The 18,752-nt window shown below is 41.1% G+C and overlaps 1 protein-coding gene across 11 annotated transcripts in view; it reads left to right on the forward strand.

The window, feature by feature from the left end:
• CADPS2 (calcium dependent secretion activator 2) overlaps positions 1 to 15,356 on the forward strand; it is a 340,428-nt gene extending 325,072 nt beyond the window's left edge. For all 11 annotated transcript variants that reach the window (XM_076329917.1, XM_076329928.1, XM_076329958.1 and 8 more), the window contains 2 exons: positions 10,812 to 10,916; positions 14,384 to 15,356. In XM_076329917.1, coding sequence (XP_076186032.1) covers positions 10,812 to 10,916; positions 14,384 to 14,554 — 276 coding nt within the window. In that variant the 3' untranslated portion in view covers positions 14,555 to 15,356. The remainder of the gene's footprint in view (positions 1 to 10,811; positions 10,917 to 14,383) is intronic.
• Positions 15,357 to 18,752: the final 3,396 nt, after the last annotated feature.

Consider the following 18,752-nt stretch of genomic DNA (forward strand, 5'->3'; position numbering starts at 1 on the left):
GAGAATTGTTTGGGGGGAACTAAATATCATATCCTGATATTCAGAATTTCTTATGCTGTCCTTCCCCCTAATTTCCCAGACTTGTGTGAGAAGCTCACTTTTTTTGAAAAAAAGAGCAATATATAAATTGCTATAAAAAGGCAATTTAAAATGTGCATCGTGAGTCAAAAGAGAAAAACAAACGGAAAAAAATCCCAAACTCAAGATTTTAAAGCCAATCTGATTCTTTTTCTGAGGGAATTTTATCAATCAGGGGTGGAACTACAAGGTTTTTTTGCTTGTTTGTTTGGGGAGGGGCTATAACATTGGGAGCTTCCAGTACAGTTTCCCCATAGACATTTCTGGTCCATGCTGTTCGTTCATTTATTTAACTTAGTTAAATGCATCTATCCGTCACTAAAAACAATAACAAATTGTATCAAATAAAAGAGAACTCCTTCCAACATCCATGCACAATTTAGTCCTTTAACCTTTTTATCCTGCTAGGCACAAAGTAGCAGCATCTCATTCCAGGCACTGCATTTTTTTTTTATCTAGATGGCTTGAAATGTGTCTAGCAACTTAATGGAATCAATTGAGCGTGGACAACTATAAAAATATAAAATAGCACTGAAACTTTAGATGAGTCTGTCAGTAAGTGTTAACTGTGGCTGCAGCTTTCACATTCTACGCAGTCAAGAGAAATCAATAAGGATTGTACCATTTATATTGTCTTATCTAATGTTTGTTCACCATGAAGTGCCAGGCACAAGCACCATCTAGGGAATATTGATTTCTTGATGTACTGTAATTCACACACATATAAACAGCAGGAGAACCTTGTGGTTTCTCAAACCTTACTTGCGGGTTTGATATTTATACTTGTATTTCATTTGGGTCAAGCTTAGCTTAAAAAGGAAAATCAAGCAAAACTGTGCGTAAGTGTTCGCAAATAGACACACAACCACACTGTTGATCATGTTACAAGAAAAATAGTGCCAGAAAGTGTAAGAATAATCTAGTTTTACTATAATGAGTCTGGAGTAACAGAAAGAGGTTGCTATGGTGTAAATAGTACCAGGTGAGGATGCTGCACAGTGCTCTGACAAAGTCAGTGATTCATCAGTAGAAAGAGCTTCTTAACCTGTTTGATCACGGGGAACTGAAGCTTTAGTTCTGATGTAAATGTGCAAAAGTGTTGACCTAGATAGAGATGATTTCCTTTAAATAATTTTCAAGTGTTTCATTGTATATTTTCTTAATTTACACAGCATTGACTATCCTTTGTACTTACACTGTACTAAAAGTGTTTACAATGTGCAAGAAAAACAGTGCAAATAATGAATAGAAAAATCAGCTCCAGAAAAAAAAAAAAGCCACGCAGCTGTAAAATCTGCATAGCTGAACGAGTGCACACGGGCAATAGGGTCAGAGATGGAAAGGAGCAAACCAGGCACCTGCCCAATCCAAGGACACTTTCTCCAAAGAGATGAGAGGAGGAGAGAAGCAAGAGGAAGGCAGGAGGCTGGACCTCTGTTCCACATTAGCGCTGCTCAGTGTGGTGCCCAATCGATGCTGCGTAGGAGAGGAGTGGCTACACCACTGTGCAACTCCCTATCAACTTCACAGCTGCATCCAGCCCTGTCATATGCCACTACAATAACATACAGAGTAAACGGATGATGAGTCAAGATTGCTGAGGTGGAAAGAAACGAGCTGCCTGTAAATATTCACCCAGAGGAACCCAGGATGTTTTAAATACTCTAATTAAAATATGTACTTGACCTCGTTCCACACGGAGCAGGGAGTCTACACAGAAGACTCCAGGACAAGAGCTACTAATGTGAGTCAGTACCAAAAAGCTACAACACAGACTTTTGCCCAGCTTTGGTCCACCTCACTTTTGATACAAGGTAGAGTTAAGTTAGTAAGAGTATGCTCACCTTAAGGGAGAGATGCAGCCCACAGGAGGACTCTGCCACCTCCCTGAATCACCCTTTGCTGATGCCTCACTCCGGGGAGTCCCCAGGGAGTCCCAGGTGACTGGGCAAAAGCAGACATGGGTGTCTCAGTTACATGCCTTACAGACAGAGTGAACCTAGACTTTTAATCTTACTGATGTTACGCATGCACTTAGGAAGACTGCTTAGCATTTGTGCAGCTAAGCGCATTCATAAGGTTTGTAAAACTAGAGCCTGATAGCAAGAGGCTAGTGTTATAACGAGTAACAACTTGGTCATTTTGCACTATGTTCATTTGTTTATTTTGAGGGTCCAAGCTGGCTTTCACTTCAAGGTCACTCAAGTGATGTTCCCCATTCTGTGCCTTGGAGGATGTTTGCAGATATACCCAAATGGCAACACAACACACAGTCTAGCAAGACTGACAGTGTTTGCTCCAGAGAGTTTTAGCACCAGCATAACCTATGGAAGTACTGTTCACAGATGCACTGCGCATCCAGAGTGGAGTAGGGAAACTGTTTGTGCTGTTAGTCTCTCGTGGTCATGAGCATTATGTTAGTACCTAGTGTTTAAAATCAGAACAGCAACATTACATATGTCCAGATATGGAAGGAAGTTATGCATGTCTAATTTTGCAAACTTCCAGTTTCCCAGTGCATCTACAATATGTGAAGAAGCCAGAAAAAAACGGAGGTCACAAACCTTATAAAGCAGCATAAATATTGTAAATTGCTATTTAGCAACCAATATACAATACAGGGAGAGATGAGTACTGTATATTTTGTATTAAAAGTGTATATTTATTTGTGAATTGGCAGCAGTTCCATAGCATCTAGACAGCTTCTAATTATAAGCCTAAAATATGAAAAATTCACTTTCTTCCTAAAAGATAAGCTTTTCATATGTTAGATGTTCTTTGTGATTTCAGAACAATATCCTTTTTGCCTAGAAGTTTCAAAGATGCTTAATATGCTTTTAAATGAGCCCCGTTCTCTATTTTCTTCTCATTACTGATTTCTGAAAACTAGCCAGCCTAATTTGTTTCCTTGTATCACCAAAATATCTCATCCAGCAACTGTTCACTTGTTTGTCGTCATGAGGTCCTGCTGAACAAGGTCTTTCTGTCAACGTTTGGGTTCCTCTTTCAGTTGAGCTCCTTTCCCTTTTCTGCCAATTGCTTTGGGAGTAACAGTGGGAATCCTTCATTCAAATAGGCAGGGAAGAGACTGACTAGAGACTAAAGTGTCTGTTTCGTCAATTAGTCATTCTTAAGAAAAACAAAATGTTTTTTGAGCTCCCTGAGAGGTTCATTGGAGTAATGGCACAAAAAAGGCAGAAGGAAACCAAAGGAAGAGTCCCACTGGAAGGAAGCAAACCTTTCTTCCTTGGCCAGGTAAGGGTGCAAGAGGCAAGTTAATAAATCTGCTACAATCACACACACAAAAAAAAGGGGGGGAAGAAAGAAAAAAAAGAAAGAAAAAAAAGATGTGGTTTGTACTCAGAGTTTGTAATTTGAAATGACCAAGCTAAAGCAATCTTGGTCCTGATCCCTTTATCACGAGAAGTATGAGTGTTGAAGCAGACAGTAGTATGTGGTTTCTTTCTCACTTCTCCTTTCCGGGTACATGTAGCTGTAATTTAGGCTGTGAAAATCTTTGCACATTCCCAAGCCAAAGTTCAAAACTTGGCTTAGCATTTCAGGCCTCAAGGAGGAAGCAAAACACGGAAGCTGGTGGAAAGCCTGAGACGTTTCCAGGAAGATGCCTTGATAAGTGGTGCCGAGCATTAGAAGTGTAAGACACTGGTGGGGTGGAAGAGGTGTGTGTCAGGGGCTCTGTGCAAAGCAGGAGCATGTGAGGGAACACGGGGCTTGGGAGCATTACAGCAGAAATGAGTGATACAGCAATAGGGGGACTTTCGGACAGGTCCTTAAATGAAAATGTGGGAAGGAACTGCAGCGAAATGGGGAGCAGAGATAAATAGAGTTTTTTCATATGACACAATATTGATTTAATCATTTGCATTTTCCAGATCAAGGGCTTTTAAACATCTGATTTTTGGTATAGGGAAAAGGTTTCATTTGTTTGTACTGCCTGCTAACCCCATGGTTCCAACAAGACTAACTCCATGGATTTTCCACTCGTGCTTAGTTTAATCTTCATTTCTTTCAGTTTTTCTTAAATGAAAATTCCTAGGGGAAAAAAAATGCAAAAGGAATAAATGTAGTGGCATCGTGGTGACCCTCAAAACCAGTAGTATTCTCCTTGAACTTTGTGAACATTTAAGAAAATGCAAAAGTAAGCCCCCCAGGTCTTTCAAGTCTGATGTCTGCATATTAAAGGATATATACTATTAGTAGGTGAAAGCTAAAGTACATTAAAGTACCCTTTCAGTTTTAATATTTGTATTGATTGTATTTGATATGTTTTAAATAACAGTATAAGTAATATGTCCTGATACAGTAAATATACAGGAAGTGAACACGTAGGTGAAGTAGTGCTCCATCAGTGCCCATAAAATAGAGATACAATTCTAACTCTCAGCACAGTTGTAATGTCAGCTGTTTCCCCCATATTCATTTTGCTATGAAATTTATGCCACATAAAAATTTTTCTCGAGTCATAGCAGTGCTTTGAATCAAAAGGTGGAGAAATGTTTCATGTTTCAGAGAAATAATGCAAACTTCTTTGATGTCCTAAACAGAAAGATTACTATCTTGCCAAAAAACAAACAGCCAGAAGCATTAGGGTAGCTGTAAGAATAGCCAAGTAGCCAAGGCTACAAGTGTACTTGAAAATTTTATTGTATCTGGAGATGGTATAATTTCTGTTTCTACAGTCAGAGGCCAGCTAACTGACCATTTCTGCCAACTGAATCTTACTGTCTCTACTGTAGAAGCACATCTCAGTAACATAAAATTCTCTGTTGATTCAGAACAGTAATGTTCACACACACACACACACACAAAAAAAAAAATCACCTTTGCATGGACTTCCCACGAAGGCAAAATTCTGGGTTTTGGTGAGAACATTTTTTCAGGGATGGCACTGTAAACTTGGGTGCTCAGAGTCAAACCTAGCTCAGTATTTTATGTTATGGCACTGTGAGGCTATGTATAATGAGAAACCACATCCTTGTGGGGTTGGATAATGCCGCAGAAGGGCAGTGACTGTCACCATGAAGCCACGTGGAGCTGATAGTGGGATGGGAAAGCTCTTGCACGAGAGCTTTCTCTTCTCTCAGGTTTCCCCAGCTTCTGTTCTTTCATTTTCGTGGTCACTGACACAGTTATTCTCATCAGAAATGCGACTGGAAGTGCCTCACAGACTGGTGCACATGTATGACCAGTGCAATCTAGAAAAGAGAAGTCACCGAGGAGGTAATTTGTTCCTCTCAGGAGAGTGAAAATACAGGAGGGAATGGTGAGAGGGCACTCTGTCACTAGCCAACAAGTTCTGGTCTCCCTCTATTAGAAGAAATTGATATTTGAACCAGTTCATAAATTACCCGTGTCAGGAATCAGAATTGATAGGCCAGGAAGAGAGTACAAACAAAATTTCTACATGTTGATACATTAAATTTTCTGTTTATGTCTACCTACAGTTGCCTCAACCTTCAAAGGTTTCTTAGCCTTTCTTAATCAAAAGGCTACCTAAACCTGAGGGAAAAGCATAAACAACTTATGCAAAGTTGCTTCATTGTTGCTTTTAGGTTGCAACTAAATATTTTTCATTTCTGAAAAAATATAAAGATATTTTGAATGTTAATTACTTCTGACTTGATTTCTTATTTTGGTGTTCCTGTGTGTACATACCTTCTGATGTATCATGGTGGCCCACAGGCTGAGAAATCCTTCCCCGGGTTTGTTTTTTTTTAAGAGTTACCGAGGCTTTCCAGCCTTCAGAAGAGTGTATGAACTCATCACTGCTCAGGTGAAAATCCTCATTTAAGTGGGTGATGTCTATACCTAAACTTGAAAATATAGCTATAACTTCTAAACCTCAGAGTGTTTTCAAAGGCGCTACAAATAACACTTGTTTCCCTCATTATCATTAACATTCAACAAAGGAAGTCAGTATGATTATTCATATATTACAAAGAGGGAAATAACTTCTGAAACTTAAAGCAGGAACTTTTCTCTAACTTTTGCTTTTTGTATTTTTAAGGAATAACTTATTTATTCTTTCATCATTTAACATTTTTTTAAAATGTTCTAAAAGTTCCTTGGCACACTACTAATGCTAGCTACCAAAATCTTGAAACAATGCAATAGCATTGCCTTTTAATAAAAACTGGGCATTTTAGCATTTAATATTGAAGATGCTCATAGTATCTCTTATGCATTTTAGCTTATGCTACCTTTGATGCACAATCTCTTCAGTGAGGAGGATACTTTCTGTTAATGTTCCTGGTAGGCAAAGTAGAGCTGGAGGAAGTAAAAACATCCCGTTGTCGTCTGAGCGACTCAGTTCCTGATCAATAGTGCGATAAAGGCTTTGGTAGGAAGATAGAATGCAGTTCCTAGAAAAGCTGTTCCCCCTGCCATATTCAGCAGAAAAAGCATTTTGACAGTGCCCATTTATCAAGAGCAGGCAAGATACAGAAACTCGACGGGGTCTTGCGTCTCAGGCGTTAGGGATACCAGCCCTAGAAGGACTAAAGCATTGTGTATTAGTATGTATTGAGCCTCCTTCCAGGTGGCAAACAGCTGCACCTTTTTATAAAACTTCAAAAATAAATCTGAAGTGCTTGCTTTCAGCCAAGGAGTGTTATATTTAATTGAACCGTTCTGCAAATGTTATAGCTCAGGCACCCAGAAAGATGGTGAATATTTAATATATTTGTTTTGTATTTCCACTGGTCAACAGAATAATGAAATTCCTTAACTACTTCTCTTTAACTTGCCTGAAGAAAGCACGGTATGTTGCTAAATCGCTTTTCACTGGCCCTGCCGAGAAACAACTTTAATCCTTGTTAGAAAATTGCAGAGTCTGGGCCTGACAAAGAGCTCATGCCTGGCGCATTGTGAGCGCTGGGAGCGGGGCGAGGGGAGCCCTTTACAGCTGCGTGCCTCCAGCCCGCCTCAGCTGGACTATTTAGGCGAGGAGGTTTGTCAATTCCTCCCGACAATGGAGCGGGTTTTTCAGTGCCTGTAGCTGCGCCGAGCCCTGTTGGGGATCAATGCTGGCCATTCAAGCTGCACCCTCTTTCATGGCTTTGGTTTGTTAATTTAAGACTAAAGGTCCGCTGAGGAGGTTTAGGGTGTTTAAGAAAGCTGATGAACTGTTTAAGAAATCTGATGAACTGAGAGCGTTTATAGCCCTGGTGTGGCAACTATTGGCACTGAGGGAGCTGTGTCCTTGTTGACCCTCTTGTTATTAAAAATGCACAAGTGCTGCGCTTCTCAATATTTCAACACTCTTTCATTGTCAATACCACCTTCTGAGCCCTTCAGCTTGTTGCTTGCTCTAAAGATCTTCTTAGATTGGGTTTGAAAACTTCACCTTAAACACTAGATTAGACTGATGTTCTGTTTTCCGTGCTCCTGTTGATTTGTTGAACCTTCCCAGGGCTGGAAAGCAAGTAGCAGCTTGATGGGGAGACAGGCTGCTAATATGATTTACCAGTCTACAGTCATGCACAATAAGTGTGAATAAATACAGGGGTCTCACAGAGTCAACCCTAGCCTTTCCTTTTCTCTTATTTTTTACTTTAAAAGAGATATCTCAGGAAAATGAAGTGAGTAATGCATGCCCTTACAGGAGCTGGATGAGCTATGAATAAGAAGAGGGGGGGAAACAGGGAGGCAAACATATTTTTGTTAAAGTGGTTGGCTGCTGTTATGTGCTTGATGTGAAAAAAATATATAATAAACACTTACTGCTTTATTGTTGCATAGACGACAGCGAAGAATATGGCACTAAAACCGTATCATTGACATCTGCAAGAGTCGCATTGTCCTTTCAGTGCTATTGTTACTAGCGGGAAAGTGACTTTTTCTTAAAACCTGTTAGAAGGATTTATCTTTTAATTATTATTACTTAAAAACTGTATAATCTCAAGACCATTATCTAATTGCAGAAGCTTTTGAGTTTGCAATAGATTCCCATAAGTCGCAGTAGATGCATCCCTGCCTCTGTAACATGCTCATGGTTGTCAAAATGTGTGGCCTTGGATTCCACCTCTGAGAGGCATTTGCAGTGCTGTGCATTTTAACAGGTTCCAAAAGAAGCAATAGGGAAATATTTACTTTTCTTCTTATGAAATCTAGCAGATTTATATTTATGCAGCTTCAGCCTATACTAAGTGCTCAAAACTAGTGGGTATAAGGCCAATAGTGAACAAGAATCCTATCCACAAGTACCTCTGGGAGGACTCTAAAAATACACTGGATGTGTTTTTTATTAAAAATACTGTGACGATTCAAAATAAGACTACATCTTTTTCTAATACAATAGCAGTCATATTTTTTCTGAACAAGTTATGTTGACAGAGGAGCAAGAACCGTAGTATCGTTTCACAATCACCAAATTAAACATTTCTACTGAAAGTTTAACGTATCAAAATGAGTCAGGAAAACATATTATATTGTTTTCATTCACAAATTTGAGTAGCAAAATTAATTCCCTCCAATTTCTTAGCTTTGTTTTCAGTGCATGTAAGCATGTCACAGATATGTATGGAGAGTCTAATTTTTACCGCATCCATCTTAATTAAGTTATCTGGCTGGGCTTTAAAACACGTTTTGCCAGAAAACTGGGACTGGGTCTATTCTCAGTGATCTGGCACCATTCAGTGGTGTTGCGTGGGGAAACCGATCACAGACTTTTCGATCCTGTCTGTAGTTTGTTTGTGTGAGCAACTTTGAGCCCCTTCCGCTTTCTACTCGATACAAACCAAATACATCGTGGATGTGTTACTGGATTTTTTTTTATGGAAGAATATCAGTTTTGAGAAAACTCCACTACTAAAATAATTCTCTCTACCATGGTTATGTTAAAGATTAACTGTAGAGTCTGAGTGACAATATAATAATTGGGCTCATCTTATTGCAAACAATAGATATTCTGGGTAGAATGCTTGGCAAGTGAATTTTTATGTTTATTAGATCAATAGGCTTCCCTGAGTGAATAAGCTCAACTGTATTTTATTTTCTAGACATCTGTATACATACAACACCTGTCATATAGTTTGCAGCTGCCACTTAGTAACAACTCCGTCACATTAGAAATATTTTACAGGTACTTATAAAGGAAATAAAAAATAGCATGCATGTTTGGGGTGAAATAATGTAAATAGTATAAGAGTGTCATTCGGTGATAAAAAACAGTATTTTATGGTGACCCAATCAGTCCCACATTTTATTGAATAAATCAAACTACTTTTATGAAATGTGCAGCTATCTGCATTTTGTGTGGTGTGTTTGTTCACTTCTGTAAAATAGTAAATTACTAGGAGAAACTCTAAAAAATGTAGAAGTAATTTATTTCCAATGATTTATAATTAAAATACGTTTTAACACATCAAACAAAATAAATGGAAGCCGTTATTATATGAAAATCTTATTTCAAACTTATCTTAAAACTGATAGTTACAATGAGATGAGACCGTTTCCTGTAAGGAAAAAGTATTTACATATATTTACCGTATGTCTTTAAAGCTTTTTCCAGAGAGCTTACATTTTGATGAAAGAATTCTATTTCTGTCTTTTCTTACATCCAGTAGCCAGTAATTTGTCTTCATTTTTTCAATATGTATTTTATTTGTTAATGTAGAGGTGGCTAATGAGACATGGTAGATCCTTCCTTTGAACTACTTCAGGATGTATACCTTGCCTAACATGCTGCATTTCAAAATATGCACAGTGTTTCCTCTCTTTGCATATATGTGTATTTTGTAAAGACAGAGGAAATTACATCAGAAAAGAATTTAAGCCTCTTCCCTGTGGGGAAAGAGACTAGAAGCAGAGCTACGACACAAACTCTTTTAATCTCTCACTGCTAAAATGAAAAAAAAAAAATCCCTTCCTTTTTACAGTTTGACTAAATGACATCTGGTTGGTATTTTACAGGAGGGGGAGGAAAACTGCTACAACTATGTTTAGTACAACCTCTTTTAATCCAGTTAGCATGAAAGAACTATTATAGTAGCTATTTGGATCTGAGCATTTTTTTTACGGTAACATAGACACCAACAGCAGAGAGCTTATTCTTACCCCATCCATTTGTGAAGCTTTGAGTGAAAACATACCCATGCCTAAGACATAAAAAGGAAGTAAGGTAGGCTGTAATTATAATTAGTAATTAACATAAAACAAAACCTTAACGTCGTTATTTTGGGAGAGGTGGAGTGGTGTTTTGATCATACTTAAATACAGTTTCCATGGATTTCTGAATTTTTTTACTTAATAAAGAAATGGTTTAAAAGAAAAAAGCAAGACAGATTCCATATTCTATGTTGGATGCTGTTTTCCTGTTTGGATTGGAAAATCTAGGTATTGCAAATTCTCTCTCAAGATACCCTACCTGTTTTTTCCCTTGCTGTTTTAGCTGTCAACTCTCTCATGTAATTGTGTATTTAATATGCATTCTTACTGACAGATAGCAAAGTGCATAACGCTATTTTGCTTGAAAATGTTGTAACTGAAAGATAAAATGGCAGTTGCTAATTCATGTAAAGAACAGTCTAGGTCAAGTTATTTGATTTCCTACTGACCCATGCAATTCTCTTAACAGGAAATTATATCATTGTTGACTTCAAGTGCTGATCTGTGATCATTCCAAAGTGTTTCATTACCTCTCATTACCAAATCTGTTAAATGAATACTGCAGGGTTGTTTGTTTTGGTTTTTTTTTTTATCCTTCTTTTCAGCAATGGTATAGCAGCTCCATGAAAGTCATATGCATGTGGTTGGCTGATAGATTAGACCTTCAACTTCACATCTACCAGCTGAAGACTCTCATCAAGATAGTGAAGGTAAATAAAATGTGTTTGTGTTAGGCTGCATAGGAAAGAGAGAAAAGTGATAAAGTATTAACATCGATAAGTACAGATCACCCTAAAAGTTAAAAAATGTGCAATAAAGTTGCGAACTTACGTAGTTTTAGGTTGGGATTTTTTTTTTTCCAGAGTTGTAGCAAATTTCAGAAGAAAAACAATTTATTAAAACCTCTAATGTTCATTATATGTGCACTAGTAATTGCCATCCATTCTGGACTCAGTGACAATTAAGATTGTTCCAAGGAATTTTAACAGATTACTGCTAGCTGTACAGCAATGCTGTATGGTATTCCTAATAAATTATTGTTTGCCATATTACTGATTTTTTTTTTGTTTTACCTCAATAATCCCAATAGCATTCTTTCTCCATTTTTCCCGCTCTCCTAAAAAGTAACTATTTTCTTTTTTATGCGCATGTGATCACTAGGTTCAGTTGGAAAACAGTATTCAATATATTAGATAACATTTTCTAATCTTTCGTACTCTGGGATAAGTATCAATAGAAATACCAATCCCACTAGTCCAGTCCTCAGTCATTTACACTGGCCAACGTCAAATGCTTCCGAGCGAAGTGTAAAATACTTTGCAATAGGCAATTATGGGTTAACCTACCATAAAAGAAAATTTCCTCCTAACTCCCTTTCAGATCTTAGTTAATACCCTTAGGCAAGAGACAGAAAGCCATTTCAGATCTTTTTCCTTTTAATTCCGTCTTGTTTAACTCTGAACATTCTTGTTATCTGTATAAATGTGGGATAAGAAGCACCTGTTGTCAATGGTGACCTTGATTTCTTCAAAATATTTTCTCATGAAGTTCATGCAAGACTGTAAAGTCAGAAGCATTTTAACTCATGGACGCCAGAATTGCAACTGCAACTTTCAGGATTCACTAGCTAAAGGGGAAAAAAACAGAGAGAGATGCAAGAAAACAATTGTAATAATGATGGCATCATGGCTCCCTGAACCACCCAAGCTTAGCTTTGCTATTTTTGACCTTAACTGATTTCTCTGGGAAGAGGATTTGGCTTTTCATTATATTATGTGCCAAAATGGCAAAAGCAGTTTGCTATTTGTGGTTGAAATGAATGGCTCTTATGAAAGGTTTAAAGCTCTTCTCAATTGAAGGTAGTTATCATCCTCTGGGGGAAAAAAAAAAAAGTGTTACAGGATCTAAAACCTGTGCCCAGTGAGATCTAAGAATGGGCAGGCTAAATTACACCAGTTAAATATCACCTGGGAGATTAAAAGAAGAGGCTCTTAAAAAACTGAAGTTCAGGTGAATGAGCAGCACTGTCAGCCAGCCTTCCCTCTGCAGCCTGGCACACTGATTAGCCTTGTTCAAAAGAAGTAGGCTCCCGGTGGTGATGGGAACGCACTGGCTATGGCGGAAGCCTTTCTGTGCCCGTACACCTGGTTTGCTTTGCACAAAAATTCCAAGTGTGTTATTCCATGGTACCTTCTGTGGATACGGAAGATTGAAGAAGATGGTGTCAATCACAGAGGTTTTGGTCAATGTGCTAGAAGACAGAAAGTCTTGGCCACCTGTGTTTTGGTGGGTGAAGAAGACAGATCTGGTAAAACAGGAACTCAGCAAACAGGAGGCTGCTGGGAAATAAGAAACAATGGTTCAAGTAGAGTATCGTAAGAAGCTTTCACTGCTGCAGCCGAGCTGGGGAGAGGCACATGGGGAGGCACAGTTCCGCCAAACTCTAGAGTGAATGAAGGCGCTTTTCTGTTTGCTTTTGGAAAAACTGGGAGGCTGTGTTTGAAAATATTCCAAAAAAGAAGTAGGAGGTAATTTTTAAGGGACATGGGATGAGTAAGAAGTAGATGATTCTTTCAGGTTGGGATGCAGCAAAGGTAGTGGCATTATTAAGGATGACCAGAAGAAGAAACATTCTTTGTTCCCATTAAAGCCTTATGATGGCATAAAAGGTATCGTTAGATGTCTGACACACATGCAGAGGGATGTGACTAAAGAAGGGTCAAGGACCAAGAGGAAAGTTAGGGAGAAATGAAAAATTAAGCTTGGAAGTGAACATTATTATCCTGCAAAAGTATGTCAAGAGAAGAGCAATGGCTGAACCCCAGAGTTCTGGTCTGAGAATGGGAGGGATACAATGTAAAACTGAAAGAAATTGCTGTAGGACCTGTTAACAGCATAAAAGGAAATTGAATGCACAGTGTTATAAAAAGGGAATGCAATGGTGACACTTGAAAAAGACCAGGCAGGGTACTCGCAGGAGTGTGTGAGCAAAACATAAGCTGCATCCATTGACTCTGAAGTTGACCTATGAAAGTCAAATAAATCTCGGTTGCAGTGATTCAAACAAGGTTTAAATAACCATCACAGATAGTGGCAGAAAAAATTCTCCCAGCTGAATGTCACCCATTTTGAGAGGTGTCTTTTGCAGTTCTCTGAAGTACTGAGTGAAACAAGATGAGCTTTTTTCTCTTTTCTTTTTCTAAGGGTTGTACCCGGTCTCCTCCGGCAGAGGAATGGGCCTGATAGCCCTTAATTATCTTCCATTTTCTTTTTCCCATATTCTCTCCCATAAACATTGGGAACCCCTAGTAACAGTGTACACAAAATAAGAAACTAGCTAGATCAACTTGTCCTTCTTAAGCTTTTTAGGCTATCTTCAGGAAAGATTATTTCAAATGTGTTACAACTTTAAAATAAAGAAGGTAGAGTAGATGATTTTCCATATGCTCACTTGCACATAGCATCAATGAATAAAACAATTCCACTCCGAATTCTTACTTGATAGAAAGTCAAAGAAGAAGGTCATACCTGCTGGTTCATAGGAAGGCTGGATACCAGGGAAACAAAACTTTCTCAAGTAAAAAAAAGAAAGAAAAAAGAAAGATGTAGATGTGAGTCAAAATGTAAATGACTTAGGATGTAAATTAACTGAAGTAGTCACCTGAGAAACGTTTACATGATAGAATATAGATCATAATCTAAAATTTATTTTATTTTTCCACATTTGGCATATAAATGTAAAGATAAATGCGAATAAAATCATATTATGGGGAAAGAGTCAGACATTTACATTTTCTGTGAAATGCCAGAACTACCTGTAGCCAAATTCACATTTCAATATGCAGTTAGAAAAATTCTTTGTTGGTTTCTTATTGAATAAATGAGACAAATGGAAGTTACTGAGAAATCAGCATACGGCTATAGAAATGTAGTACAGAACACAATCTCTTAAAGGAATGACCACCAAAGTGTGGCTTGTAGAGTCTCTAGAGTTTATAGAAATCTCATGCAGCCCAGAAACTAAGACCGCAAAATCTTTAGCAAACTCTAGATGATAGGTCCCTAACTGCAGGAGGAACGAAGCTGTTCCGCTGGCGTGCTAGAAACGGCCGGTGTATAGTGGAAGACTGCTCAGGCTTGCTCGAGTCCAATTCAGGATGTTTTATTTTTGCCGCAGAAAACCTACCGAGACTTCAGGTTGCAAGGCGTGCTGGAGGGAACGCTGAACAGTAAAACCTACGATACCGTTCACAGCCGTCTGACCGTAGAGGAAGCCACGGTCTCAGTCACGGATGCGGGAGGACTTCAGGGCATTACTATGAAAGACAGTGATGAGGAGGAAGGATGATACTATTTCACCAAGCATTTGGAGTTCGGGGGTGATGGTCTGAGGGTGGGGATTATCTTTGGCTTGGGGTTTTTTTGGTAACTTGTCCTTGTAGTTGCATTTATAGTTTTGCCTTATGATATAGGTGCAGAAATGTAATTTGCTCCATTTTAAAAAAAAAAAACGGAAAGTGAGATTATCAGAGGAAAAGTGCCAAGGACTTTTTGAGAACAATGGTTGTAGCATATTTTAATGTATAGCTTTGCTTAGGGCTGCAAGAACACTGGCATGGAGTTTGAGTTCCACTTGTGGTTATGTTCCTCTCCCTTTCGTTCGTTACTATTCGTTCTTGTATCTCCATCAGATATTGATGTCCTGTGCAGAAAACAAAATGTGTGCCTCACTTAAAACACAACTATACAGGAAATCATTCCTGGAATAAGTCAGTGCCCTAGGTAAAAAAATAGTGTATTTTCAGGATTACACTTTGTTTACCTTTTTTTGTGCTTAATTTTACATTATTATGTGATGTGCATTAAAAATTTTAATCTTGGTTCTTTGTATTTTGAGGTTGGTATATAAGTAGTAGGACTTCAAGGACAGTCAAACACATACAAACTACTTAGAAGTGGTGTTGTGTCTATTCATTTTGCAAGATTAAAGATATCTCATCATGTTGGATGTCAGTAAGCTTGCCATCAATGTTTCTATTTCTGTGAAAAATTTCAGGCAATAAGAACACATTTTGTCGTGACCACTTCTGTATCTACCCAAGTTTGTATAGAATTCTACAATTAAAAGATGTTTTCAGTATTTCAAACCATTTGAACTGTTGTATGATTCCTCATGAGAACAAGTTTCATGAAAGATTACTATATTTAGTTTCTATATTGATTTATAGCAAATATCTTTATTTTATAGAGTAGATATATATAGCAAGAAAATATTCAAGGACACGATGCCTTGATAAAGGAAAAAAGCGAACAAACACCCCTCACTGGCAGACGAACAGACAGTGCCCACTGCCTTTTTTTCTATGCCCTCAATATGAGCTGGAAAGAATTCAAATTTTCATCAGTCAAAATTCACACAACTTAACGAAAAATGCAGCTTTTTTTTTTTTTTGCCCTTTTTTTTTTTTTGTGGGAACATGACTAATTCCTCGGTTTGTGTAGACAAAATCAGAAAGAGCACAGATGATACCCAACGAAGTAAGGAAGGTTGCTGAGGTCCCTGTTGAGCCATAGCATTATACTTGAAGGGCTTCGCTGATGGACTGTTGAGGATTTATGAGGCTGGCATGAAGTTTCCCTGCAAGAACAGACTGTAGGACTTCAGGGGTCTGTCACAAGCACGTGGGGCTGCAGGAACTGAGAATGAGAGCTGCAAGGAAAGTGTTTTTCAGCACGCTTGGAAGCTCAGCCAAGCAGGGAAGGGCAAGTTACGCTTCTTCCTAGCTGCCTAGGGAGAAACCCAAAGCGGCATTTTTTTTCCTGCAGCAAACCAGCCTCCTCATCTGCATGTGAGTTGAGGTGAATTCAGCAAAAAGGAAGAAATGGGAGCTGGTGAGGAAGACCATTCTTCTCAGCTCTTCATGCCCCGACTGAGTGCTTGCCCAGAGGTGCCCAGGGAGGCTGGGAGGGCAGGGGTGCGGGCACTCCCCACCCCAGGATGCGTGCGGCTGCAGTGCAGTGCACGTTTCGGCGAGCAGCAGAGCGGGAGGCAGCTGCTGTGGGGCAGGATGGGCAGGGCTCCCCTCCATTGCTTTGCTTTCATGTTACCAGCTCTGCTGGGCTGGAGCGAGCACAGGGAGCCTCAGCAGTATCCTTCACCAGGCCCAGGCTCCCAAACGGATTTGCTGGTTTAGGTTTTGCTAGCAGTAAAAGAATTGCATATCCCTTTCCCGTCTCTCGTCCTAGTCGTGCCGGTGTGTGGAAGTTGACGGCATTTGAAGGGCCAGGTGGGGCTCTGGCTGAAACCCAGGCTCGGTAAGGGGTAGCCTGCCGGGCCAGGAGCTGCAGCCTCAGCCCCAGTCTGGCTGTAGCAGACAGCGGGATACGGAGGAAGCCAGGCTGCACAATGTAACACCCAGCTCCCAAACCCAATGAAGCAGAGAGATCAGTGCCGGTCAGACCCAGAGGGAGCTTTGTCTTTGCAAAGATCCTCCTGCTTGCCCTCTCCCCACCATCTTTACATTCCTGAGATGCTGCGGAGGTGCCTGTGGAGGAGCCAGTTGTAAACAGGTGAAGGCAGGTGTCACCGCGGTGGCCCTGCGGTGCCTGCTGAGACCTCCCAGTGCAGGGGCATGCCAGGCCCGTGCAGGGCTCTCCTAAGAAGGTGGCACTGGGAGATTTTTAAGGTTCTGAGATGACATGAAGGTAGGAAGCAATATCAAAACTGGATGCTGTCCCTAGCAAGTCACTAACAGTGTGGGGACCTGGAGTGGGAACTAGAAACACTGGGACAGAAGTGGCTGTCACCAGCACAGCCCAGGAGGTGATGGGTCCAACTCTCCTTCAGCGGAGACCAACCTGGCAGTAACCCATCTGCCCAGCCCTGCTAGCAAAAAGCCCTGTCGGAAACATATTGATTTACACTCACCTCCCTTGTGGGCTTGTCCTCTGTCCTAAGTTGTCCCATCAATAAGGGTTTCCTGGTAAGGCAAGCTCTCCCTATCAATTCAGACAATTACAAAGTAGGTTATGGTAATTTCACCTGTCAGGGCCTCAAGAGGATTCATAGGCCATCATGGTCCTGACGGGCCTCACCTGGGACCTCCACCCACAGCCTCTGCCCAGGGACTCCACCTCAGCTCAGTCCAGGGCTGCCAGTCTCTGCCCCAGTGAGGGAGTAGCAGTGCTGGTTTCTTGCCCAGCTACAGCCCTGCCTGTGCTTGCTTATGGGCCCTGTTGATCCAGAGCCTGACCCATGGATTGACTTCAGACCTTCCTGATCATCACAAACATGTCATCGATCTGGATTCTGGGTTGCCACAACCTCTCCCCCCGCCCAGGCCTGCCTTGCTCCCTGGCTGGGTGTGGTGGAACCAGCCCCAGCTGGTGGGGCCCTGCCCTGCCAGCCTGGGGACTCCCCCCAGCTCCCTGTCCCTTAGGGAGCAGTCAACCCTTTCTATGCCCTGACATAATTTAAAAAAAAAAAAACAACAACACTATGAATTTTTGTGGCTTGAAGTGGGTCTGAGTTACTCAAATTTCATGAAGCATGATACATGTACACCCCATATGTCGAGCACTTTGCTATACAATTTCATCCGCATGCAGTACTTGCAAGACATGTCTGTCAGTAAGATCGAGATGAGTAAGGAAATAGTAAAAAAACCAAAGATGATGTAACCATGAAGAAGTTACAAGACATTTGTGATTTCAGAGAAATTAACTCAGACACAAAGTATGTGATAAGTTATTATTAGAAAGGCAGCACAGCAGACATCACAGGAAGGCAGGTACAGAAATGACAGTGCTCCAAAGGTTATTCCATTTCTTATTAATGCACATATCTTCTTAGTAACTAGATTTGTGAAACCGTGAACCAACGCCAAGCTTGAGAAGGCCAGTGAGTATCTGTGTGACAGCTTCGGAGTCAGGCACCGCCGCCGCCAGCAGCCGCGGCAAAACCCCGCTGGCACGGAAGCAAGGTCCGCCTTTACATTTCAATTTACGTGTTTAAAACCTCGGCACACTCCTGGAGCTGTGTGCCCGTCCGGGAGAGGCGAGCATCACCTCTCGCCGTACGTCTTAGTGCGAGGCAGGCAGCGGCTCTCCCGCCGCTCCGTCCCGGGGCTCCGCGGGGCTGCCCGGGGCTGCGCGGGGGGCACTGCCCCAGCCGCCGCCCCCACCGCGGCCTCCGCTTTTCCTAAGCGGGCGCGGAGTGCGGGGAGCCCTTAGCAAGGGGGCAGGAGGGCTCTCGTTTAATTCACCCCGCTGCATCTTTGTGGCATAGAAGGGGTTGTTGAAGCCGAACCAGGAAAAGCCACGACCGGGTGCGCGCCCCGCGCTGCCGGCGGTGGTCGGGGCCGGGGCGGGAGAGCGGCGCTGCCCCTGCCAGCTCTCCCGCCGTCGGGGCAGGGGGGGTGCCCGGGGCCAAGGGTCCGCCCCCCCCGGCTATCGCTTCCCCCCCTCCCCCGGCCAAGGAGGCGATGGGCAAGGCAAGGCAAGGCAGAGGCCGGGGGAAACCGCCGCGGCGGCAGGACGTGTTTGGG

Source organism: Aptenodytes patagonicus, chromosome 1, assembly GCF_965638725.1.
Source record: "Aptenodytes patagonicus chromosome 1, bAptPat1.pri.cur, whole genome shotgun sequence".
In the NCBI taxonomy this organism is placed as follows: domain Eukaryota; kingdom Metazoa; phylum Chordata; class Aves; order Sphenisciformes; family Spheniscidae; genus Aptenodytes; species Aptenodytes patagonicus.